Source organism: Limulus polyphemus, unplaced genomic scaffold (assembly GCF_000517525.1).
Source record: "Limulus polyphemus unplaced genomic scaffold, Limulus_polyphemus-2.1.2 Scaffold2222, whole genome shotgun sequence".
NCBI lineage: Eukaryota > Metazoa > Arthropoda > Merostomata > Xiphosura > Limulidae > Limulus > Limulus polyphemus.
In genome coordinates, this window is record NW_013667832.1 from 8,374 (window position 1) to 19,023 (window position 10,650).

The 10,650-nt window shown below is 36.0% G+C and overlaps 1 protein-coding gene across 4 annotated transcripts in view; it reads left to right on the forward strand.

Moving 5' to 3' along the window:
• Positions 1–622: 622 nt before the first annotated feature.
• Positions 623–10,650, forward strand: part of LOC106466323 — a 25,781-nt gene continuing 15,753 nt past the window's right edge. For 2 of the 4 annotated variants that reach the window (XM_022394305.1, XM_022394308.1), the window contains exons 1-3: positions 876–999; positions 1,952–2,182; positions 3,505–4,459. In XM_022394305.1, coding sequence (XP_022250013.1) covers positions 3,895–4,459 — 565 coding nt within the window. In that variant the 5' untranslated portion in view covers positions 876–999; positions 1,952–2,182; positions 3,505–3,894. Of the gene's footprint in view, positions 662–875; positions 1,000–1,951; positions 2,183–3,504; positions 4,460–10,650 lie in introns of those variants that run through there. The other 2 variants (XM_022394306.1, XM_022394307.1) reach the window with 2 other exon arrangements.

The window sequence follows — 10,650 nt, forward strand, 5'->3', positions numbered from 1 at the left end:
TATTGCAAAGTTGTATTGAGAAAGAATAAAATTAGTTTATTTAAGAAAGGACTTGTATCGTTGAAGTTCCTCGGAAAGAATTTTTTACGGGAAATTAACAAACGGACACAGACATAACAATATATATATATATATACTCACTATATTTTGCAGTGTGAGTTGTTTACCCTTCCCAACTAACCCTCCGTGATTTTTAAAGCTATTTTATAATTTAACAGCATGGTAAGTATTGTAAAAAATGTACTGTAGTGCAGTATTTAATATCTATAATTTAGTGGTTGTGGTGGGAGGGAATATGGTACTCAGCACAACCTCAAACCGTTTGCTGATACTACATACAGACTAGAATTCATTCCTGCATACATACTTAACTATACGACGAATACATTCTAATGTAGAATTTTGTTTTCTTCTAAGCTGTTTTTTAAACAAAGCATCACAATTCAATTTCTTTCTTCGGAGCTACCTCAGTTTTAAATTATTAAAATGGTTAATTTTGTCTGTCTGTTAACTACAAACCAAAACAATGAGCTGTCTGTGCTGTGCCCACCTGTGTTATCAAAAACCCGGTATTGAGTGTTGTGAACCTCCTGAGTTGCCGCTAAACCACTGGGAGTGTGGTAGGGAAGGGGAGGCAAAATAGTTAATATGTGAAGAATAGGTAAGTTTTGTTTGAAAAAGATTGCTATGAAGTTGTCGAGTAGCATTTTTCTCTAAACTAATCACATTTGTTTACATGAAATATATTACTACTTTATAAATGAAAGAGACAAAATAATTCACCATGAAGAATAGCTCATTTAATTTTAGTTCCGTTAGTACATAAAAGTCTTATATATAATTTCGCTTTGCTATAATGTATTTATACTGGTGGCGTCTGATGATGTGACGCAGTTTTTGGCTGGATTTTTCGATTTTTTTAATCATAGATATGGACAGTAAAGAAAATGTTTAATAGTAAATATGGAACAAAGGAAAAGGACTCCAGTTCAATGCTGGGTATGTATTGCCTGCTGATAGTAGTCGGAGTTTTTATGGTATTAGCATTTTGAATTATCTACTCTAAATTCTTTTACTTTAGTTTTACTTCGATTTATCGAGTTCTGCATAGCGCCATAAAATAAGGCTTCGGTGGTTGCTGTCATGTATAATATTTGCTTTAAACTTGATCATTGGTGTCTTTTTCATTATTAGTACGTGTATTTGGGTTTTATAATTATAGCATAATCTGGCTGCATATTGTCTTTATCAGTAAGGACATTATCTACTGTACAATATGACTGCATGAGCTCGAAGTATAAACTGTAGAACTAGAATGATAAACAGATGAGCCAATTTTGATAGTATACATACAACAGAATCCCAAGAACAACCATTTTTACTAAAGCAATAAAATGGGTATTTACCAATAGATTGTGCATTCTTAAAAAAAAAATCTATGTAGCCAACCAATCTAAAAAGTGGATCATGAGAATCTGGAAGTATCTCTTCTCCAATGTGGCATGATTAAGTAGTCCTCTTAGGATACAATACAACTAGCCTATGAAAAAGTGGTTAAGTAAGTTGATTAGACATGCTACCTCAGGCTGATTTAGCACATGACCTCAAACAACTTTAATATGTTCCAATTTATAACTTAGACAAATTTTAAAAATTTCATTGACAGTTGTCAGCTAAAACATGGTTAACATTTGACCAATGATAGTAAACCAACCAATAATAAATTACCTCAAATAATTGTTTACACCAGTAATAAATACAAAATGATAACACAATGTGGAAGATAGAACCTAGGAATCAGGATTTGGAAGTCAGAAGCAAGTATTTTGATTTTAAAAACTAATAAAAAGAGATCATTTCACAATAACAGTAACTTTACTCATTATTATGATCTTGTATGAAATAAAATAAGAGCTCTCTATCAACATGTGTGTTGCTTTCATTATTTCAGAGAGATAAACTAATTACAGAGTGCATTAGTGATATTCCAAGGTTTCCTGATTTCCCTTCAAGTAATCAAGTAGGAGCTATGGATTAACAGGAGGCTTGCCAGAAAATGTTCTGTGGAGCAAAACCCAAGTTCTCCTAACCTCAACTGAGTTTGAAGCAATGAAAGAGACTACACAGAAGTTAAGCAAAGAAAAATAAAAGTATTTATACACAAGCTCAATCAAAGTTTAAGGCAAGTGTATTTTATGTTGTCTTTAATAGAGAGTAAGCAAATAAAAATATTGAAATCAAGATGTATCTTGAATCTACTGAATGGTTAGTATTAAATATTAGAAAGTTAATTAACCCTTCTGAGAGTGGCTTCAATAAGCATAAGCTTCAGGCAAAGACCGGAGAATGATGAGGAAGTCTTAAGTATGGAACCAAAAACTTAGTATATTAAAATACTTTAAATGGTCATTAGAAAAAACGACTTCCATATAGGTTCATGGGAATGTAGCATAAAGTAGGTCTAATTGATGTTAACAATGTCATATGCTTATTGTTAGGGTATTGTGTTTTCATAGTGCATCCATTCAATGCCATTCGCTTAAACATTCATCGAAGATCATCAGCCAAGGGGCAGGAAAATGTACTTCTGATAAAACATTAATGATTTTCTCCTTACTTATCAGATTTATTTGTTATGAAATATTAATATTAACTTCTGATGAAAGCAAGATTAGAACTTAAAAATCTATCCAGTAATAAGTAGAGGTAATTAAATATTCTCTTCCTATGTTATTACTTACCAGCTAAAATCCCCATCAACTGATGAAGAATGTTTAAACTTATTTAAAACAATGCAAGTTTAACAGCAATCATATATTTCAAAGTAATAACTGGAACATAAACTTTATCTCAAAATTTTAAAATTAAAGCAAAACTTCTTCATAACCAATATTTGCAGTTTGATTTCCATGTACCAACAGATAAAGATTTTGAGGTGATCCCACCCTTGAACGCCCTACATCTTATTGACCATGTGAAAAGCATAGTTGTTTAAGAAACAATCCAGCAACTTTCATTGTTTGACCTTGAATCCCTTTAGAATAATCACCATTGTCTGAAGCATCAACCTGCCAAAATTGTTTGAGATTGACTCAATAGGCTGGGAGTAAATAACCAACAGGATTTGCAAAATAGAAATAGGATTAAGTTCAATTTTGACCCCCCTTAGGACATTCCCCATACTTTATAGTGTTTACTTGCAAATTTTGGTTGAGATTGGCTCAATAGGCTCAGGGGAGTTAGGGTGCAAACAAACACACATTTCATCTTTATATATATATATATATATATATATATATATAGATAGATAGATAGATAGATAAAGATGAAATGCATTTTATCATCATGTGTGTGCCCATGCTGTTAGTGATGTATTTGGTCACAATACCAATAATATGTCACAAGGTTCGGCCAATACAGGAGAATACTATTTTCAATGTAATATTTAATTAGTATGACTGCACAGTGATTGGAGTATAATGTCTAAAATATTTTCTTCTTTAGGTAAATGTGGATATGTGAAGAAATAAAGACTGGTGATTAGAGTATTATGTATTGAATGCCACTGCCTTAGAATTCCTACAGGACCAGGATGGAAATAAAAAAATTCACATGATATTTGATTAAATAAAAACTTTTATTTATGCACCTTTACCCTTTTTAAAATGGATGATCTGGTTGATAAATATAGTGAAAGCAATTATATGAAAAAAGCGTCGAATTTTTACTAGTCCAGCTGCAAGACCTTTGTTTGAAAAGTATAAGTTGTCACTGAATGTGCTCCAGAAGAGATCTAATGTAATATCTATACCCCTACCAAAACATCAGACCACAAGCAAAAATTCTTGTAATGGTTTCAGAAAAGAGGGTGAACTTTTGGAGCAGAGGACTTCCATGGCTAAATTCAAGTCTTGTATGAATACTAGATTAGTTACTAGAGAGAAACAATCAACAAACTGTCACCATTCATCAGATAAAGACAATATAAGCAGTAGAGAACAAAATAATTCAAGTAAACAAACTCATGAAAGAACAAGTCAAAGTACAAATGTGCTTACTTACAAAACCTCTGAAAGACAACTTAAAAAAAGGGTAGAAGGAAGGACAATACAAAATGAAATACCAATTTTTAGTCTTTCATCATCTCAATATTCTTCTGGTCATTGTTTGTTAGAGGCCAAGGTGGAACCAGAAGGATTAACTGATGAAAACTCTTCTCCAGTTTCTCCCTCATTTAGTCCTGGAGCTGAACAAAGTGAGACAATGCTTTTGACTGAAAAGCTTATGAAATCAGAACTTTCAGCTTTTAAAAAACCTTCAACATATCCTCAAGCTTCAGGTAAAAATGGAAATGCTAAGCCAAATATAATTAATAAAGAAAATTCAGAGAAGTATGTAGTTAAAGGTTCTACAGAATCTGTTCAGTGGATTAAAAAGACTGTTAGCACATCAAGTAGTGGTAAGTCTATTTTTGAAATTATAACTATTTGAAGAACTAGGGTTTAATTTAAAAACCATTTGGTAATGAGGTGTATAAGCATGTTTAAACTGATGTAGAAAGTATCATACATAATACATTATAGTTTTATCAGTCTTTGAAATATGTGAAATACATTAAATAGGACTTAAAGCAATACTGTAGTATTATCAAAGACAGAACCAGAATCAGTATTAATCTGTTCATTATCATTCATAATTATATTGAAAGTAAAGAGAAAATTAAAGTAATCTTTACACTTGTTTTCCTATTAATAAAATTAAAAAGGTTTCTTCAACAGTTTCAAGGTCTTTTAATAATTCTGTTAAATTAATGCTGGATGTCAGTAAACATAAAAGTTTCTATGACAATGTCATTCATAAAACTATTACTATTTCACATTAAACAAATTCAGTAAGGCATGTATATTTTACTGCAAATTCGCTAACATTTCTTTTTCCAACAAATACAAAGAATACTAATGAGAGCTAACTTCAGCCCATAAGTTGCAGATTTGTATCTATACAAACTGGAATTGTTATACATAACTTTTAATAAGAAAGACTGTAGTAAAGATTTGTATCTCAATTATGCCTGTTGTTATATTAATGGTATTCTTATAACATGAGATAAATTTCAAGGACAGAAAAGGACCCATTTGCCACCTTCCTGAGTCTCTTTGGTGAGTTGCCAGATTGTTTTTTTTTGGGGGGGGGGGCACAGTTAGCTAGATTTGTTTGCCTGTGGCACCCATACACTATGAACTCCATAGGTTCTTCAGGTTCTATCAGAAGGATCATTTGTTTGATTTTCTGCCCCCCATATTTATGATCCATTTCCTTCCCCTTCCTATGGATCCCATTTCATGCCAGCATCTCTCGGAGGCAGTTCATGATCTTTTGCACACAGTTGCTATTGGATAAGTATTTCACACTTCTCTAGGATTTTGTTCCCAGATGTTTGTGGTTCCCAAGAAAAACAGAGATTGGCATCCTGTCATTGAATAAGTATTTCACACTTCCCCAGGGTTTCATTCCCAGATGCTTGTGGTTCCCAAGAAAACCAGAGATTAGCATCCTGTCATCGATCTCTCCAATTTCAACCACTTCATCGTCTTCCTGCAGTTCACCATGGAGTCTTTCCTCGCCCTTTGGTGGTCAATCATCCAGGTCTTTGGATAACCAAGGTTTGACATCTCAGATGCTTACCTTCATATCCCCATCTCTCCTGAATCCAGATGTTACCTTTGGTTTGTTCTTGGGGGTCAATGTTTCAGTTCTGTGTTCTACCTTTTGGTCTGGCATCATGCCATACATCTTCTGTCATGTGGTAAGAACCTTTGGCCACCATGTTCACACTTAGGGTTTGCAGTTCCATCATTCTATAGATGACTGACTCCTTTTAGCTCTGTCTCAACAAGCCTCTCACTAACATACTCATTTCCTCCAACAGGAGGCAACTCTAGTGAAATGGCTTGTCAAGCTGGAGAAGTCCTATCTCACTCCCATGCAGCATCTCATCCATTGGGCTGTATTATTCACCACTTATCTCAGCAGGTCCCTACCTTCTCCACTTTGTCTGAGGTCAGGGGAGCTCTCTGTTTCCAAAGTAAGTCCTTTCCTTCTTTACCTGTGCATGAGGTTCTATCTTTTTTTGGGGGACCTGGATTTCATGGATGCCCTCATACCCTGGGGTCTTATACACATCTTTAGTGGGTGTTGCATGATCAATGGAATCTAGTTCAGGATCCCTTGGACTCTATCATCCTCCTCCCTCCTTCTCGACTTTGCTTGGTGGCTTAACAGAAACAACACTTCAGCTGATGCTCCTCTGCCTCCTCCTGATTTGTACTTTTTATGAATGCTTCTCATACAGGATAGAGAGAATATCTAAATTCTCAGGTGATCTCCAATCGTTTGACAGTGGTTAAATCTTCCCTCCACATCAACTTGTTGGAAGTTCTTGAAGTTTGTCAGGTCTTGGATTATTTTCTACCTTTAGTAAGGGGCCATTTGGTCATGATCTATTCCAACAATTCAACTGTTGTCTCTTATATAAAGCAACAAGAAGCACCCATTCCTGTTTGCTTTGCTTTCAAACATTGGTTCTCCTTTTCTGGGCCCAGTCTCAACAAGTTTGTCTTTTTGCTTGTCATGTCCTGAGTGCTCTGAATCTTGTAGTAGATTGATTATCTCATCCCAACAAGATACTACCTACAGAGTAGGCTCTTGCTCCTCAAGTGTTTTGGTGGTTATGCACCCTATTTGGTACTCCTCTTCTGGATGCATTTGTCACCAATCTCAATTACCAAACTGCCCCTTTTTTGATTGCCAGTTTCACATCCTTTGGCATTGGCGATGGATGGCTTCAGTCAGGATTGGACCAATATTTGCCTTTATGCTTATCCTCCTATCCATATTCTTCCTTGTGTCCTCTCCTTTATCAAAGCCACTCCATGTTAAGGCCTTTTAATCGCCTAATTCTGGCCTGATCAACTGTGATTTCCAATTCTGAATCTATTTTAATCATCCCTTACCATACCTCTTCCATACTCTGGCTTCACGCATGGATTTTGTTCAGTCCTGGCGAAATGATCCGGATTCTCTACATGGGTAGCCTCCCTTCTTCCTCACTCGGTCTGCACTTTTCTTTCATTGTTTCATAGAAAAAATGGTGCCTTTTGTGGAGTTGGTCTTTGTGCCATGGTTTCTTACCTTCCCAACCTCAGGTTTCATACCTTTCCAATTGCTTTACTTGGCTCCATGATAATGGTTTATCAGTTTCAACCCTTGCAGGCAATAGAGCAGCAATGTCTAATACCTTTTGTTTTTCCCTTCCTGTTGCTTTTTTCCTCTCCCATACTTTATCTGCCATTTTACTCCTTTTGTCTGATTCCTATAACTGTTTTGAATATCAATGTGAATATCAATACCCTTCCTCCATATGAACCTTTGGCCACTTGCTCATTGTACCACCTGTCCCTCAAGATGTAAATCTTATTTCTTTTTTGCACTTGGTTGTTGTAAGTCAGATATTTTTGCTATCAGTGGCTATCGTATCCTCTATCACCATACTTATGTTCTCTTTTATCCAGATCATAGTTGTTTTTCTCCAAAGACATCAGCAGTTTGTGAAGGGAACATCACCTTCACTACTATTTACCACCCATTTATATCTTATATGTATTCCCATTCCAATCCAAATCATCTCCTTTCTTAGTATGTGCTCTGCTTTGTTATGTTGCCCACAGTGTTTCCTTCCATTGATTTTGTTCTTGTATTTTTATATTATGGAATACTTCCTATATTCCTTACTGGATGGATTCACCAGCTTATTTGTTGTTACCCAGGGATTCTTGTTGCATTTTCCAAATTTCTTCCCACCAGAGATGTCATAACACCTTTTTCTTAGTTGCCCACTTCCTTAATTCTTTAGAAGAGATTGAGCAGGCTAGTATGTGGACCACATCCCACACATTTATAGCCCAATACCAACATCATTTGGTCATCTCTTCCTCATCTGACTATCATTTGCTGACTGTTGCCATTCTTTATACATCTTTTCAACTCTGAAAGGGTAGGCTTATCCTCTTAGTTTTTCCCTTTCCAGTAGCCCTTTCTTTTTTCCTGGATCCTGCTCTGTGGTGAATGGTGCCTGTCCAGGTTATACTTAAATGTAAATCTGCACCATATGGCTGTACAGGTCTATGACTCTCACTGAAGAGATGGAGTGTTCCACAAAACAGCTGGAGGTTTCCTCATGGTATCTTGCTTCATAAATAAGGCCCACACAAGACTGTACCAACTTGTGGACTATCATGAGTAAGGCAGTATCGGGAAAACTGCTGATCCCTCTGGTCCTAGTTGAATAAACTAGGACTGGCCTGCTTTTCAAAAATGGGTTTCATGGTCACCCATTGCACTGTCTTACAGTGTTGTGTTTCTCTAAACGATCCACTGTGTTGACCATTCTCCCAGTGGAATACAGGAGTCCTTGCCACTTACCAGTTCCTAGCCACTGGGATGGTGGACCATGAAAGCTTCCTTCTGAATGTGGCCGATTCCACTCAATTGAGAGTTGGGCAGTGGTGTTCTGTTGATGTAGATGGGGAGTGCTATTTTCCTACCTCAGATTGGAAGAAAAATTCCTGATGCCACCTGGTTTTGGACCAGATGAATCCACCACCTGCATTTCACCCCTCCAAATTGCTTTCCTCCATCCTACCACTGCCTGAATGTCATTTCCCAGGTGGACTGGTGTAGATTGGTACAGGACCAGCCAACATAAGTCCTAACACTTGTAGTTGTTAGGGACCCTCCTCCTACCATTGACTGGGGGCATATTCCCAATGCTGATGAGTTTTGGACTGGAGTTGAACCACCATGTTTGCATGCCCCCTTCCTACCATCACCTGGATGTCTTGTTCCCAGAGGTCCTGATGTTGGTTGTGTACTAGGTATGCACACGTGCCCTGCCTCAGATGTCAGAATAAAGTTGCTTTTCCCTTCTGCTTCCTGGTATTGAGGTGAAGATGCTTGGGACCCTCCTCTTAGCATGGACTGGAAGACAAATATCTAATGTCACTGATTTTTGACTGGAGTTGACCCACTGAATATGGTCTGATGCACCCTAGCCACTATCTGACATATCCAATTTCAGATTGGATGTGCATCTTTTCCATTCATTTAGTGACACATATCTTTGCAACGGGAGAAGAGTACACCTGATACAAGTGAGGTGTAACAAATGTGACCCTATACATTAGGGTATTATACTCCATGGGTTCTCATCAGGCACTTTCTGAAGAGTGCTCATCTTGGTAACTTTTGCATCAGTCTCTCCACTTTAAGGTAAGGTATCATATCGGAAGTTAATATTTTCCTACACTAAAAGTGTATTTCTGATAAATACATACCTCCTCTCACACTTTCCACCTGTCCTCCCCACTTCCGGTGCAACTTTTCTGCCTATTCTCAAACTGATGATAGTACTCTACAATATAGAAGGAGCTGTGCTAGGAGCATGTCTCACACTTCTATTGGTGTAGGGTTGTCACATACTGATTTGCATGCTACAGTACAGCTATATCACAGAAATTATGTGAGGGTAGGTGGGAGCATCAAGACTAGCATATAGAGGGCAGCATAAGTCTAGAAAAGCTATTATATGTGAATAAATAAGTATCGACTGGAAATACATTTTCAGTGTAGGAAAATGTTGACTTATGTCTTTTTATTTCATCCCTGTCTGTCCATTTTATTCTCCCTCCCTCCCATAGTTTCTTTCCTGAAATCTGTTATTTAATGGAACCTGCTCATTACAATTAAATCCACTGCTTTTAGTCCTATTAGTACTGTTTATAAATTTCTGAAAGTCATTATTAGCTACATTATATTTTGCATGTAACAGCTTAAGCTCCTTTTAAAATCTTACTGCCATTTCTTACTTTACCCTTCTCTTTATCTATTACCTCCAACCATCAAACTTAATCAAGAAATTGCACATTTTCACTACTAGCTTCCTTAAAATTGTGTGCCAGCCCTGAGTTCCCAAACAAAACCCATTCTTTGCACCTATCATGCCTTACAAACTATAAGTATTTAACACCTACATTGCTTTTAAACATTGTAGTCTGGAAATAAATAATCAACACTAAATACAAGTAGCCAATTGACAACACTGTTTTATCACTCCCTAATCTTCACACTAAAGTAATTATGTATAAAATAAGTCACAAATAACTATTCTGTCTTTACATGATACTTATTTAATAACACAATATTTTTAGCTTGTTTACAACTTACCAATAAGCTGAATTGTAACAAAAATCATGTTACATTCACTAAGCCTAATCCAACATTTGTGATACACCAACAAACTGTGATTTAAAACTCCAATCATACTATTAATATCTATCAATCTTATTGAATCAACTTATTTTATTATTAACACAAATTATGACAAATAAGAATATTAATTGGATCCTTGTAGAGAAAATAACAGATAAACTATAAATTCGATGACTAGGAACCCACTTTGAGATTAATAATAGTTGGAAATGGCTTGAATGGGTAATGAAGAAAAACTTTAATATAAGTTTTACATAACAGCAAATGTACAACGTTTCGACAAGGTTTTGTACCTGATGATGACAAAACCTTGTAGAAATGTTA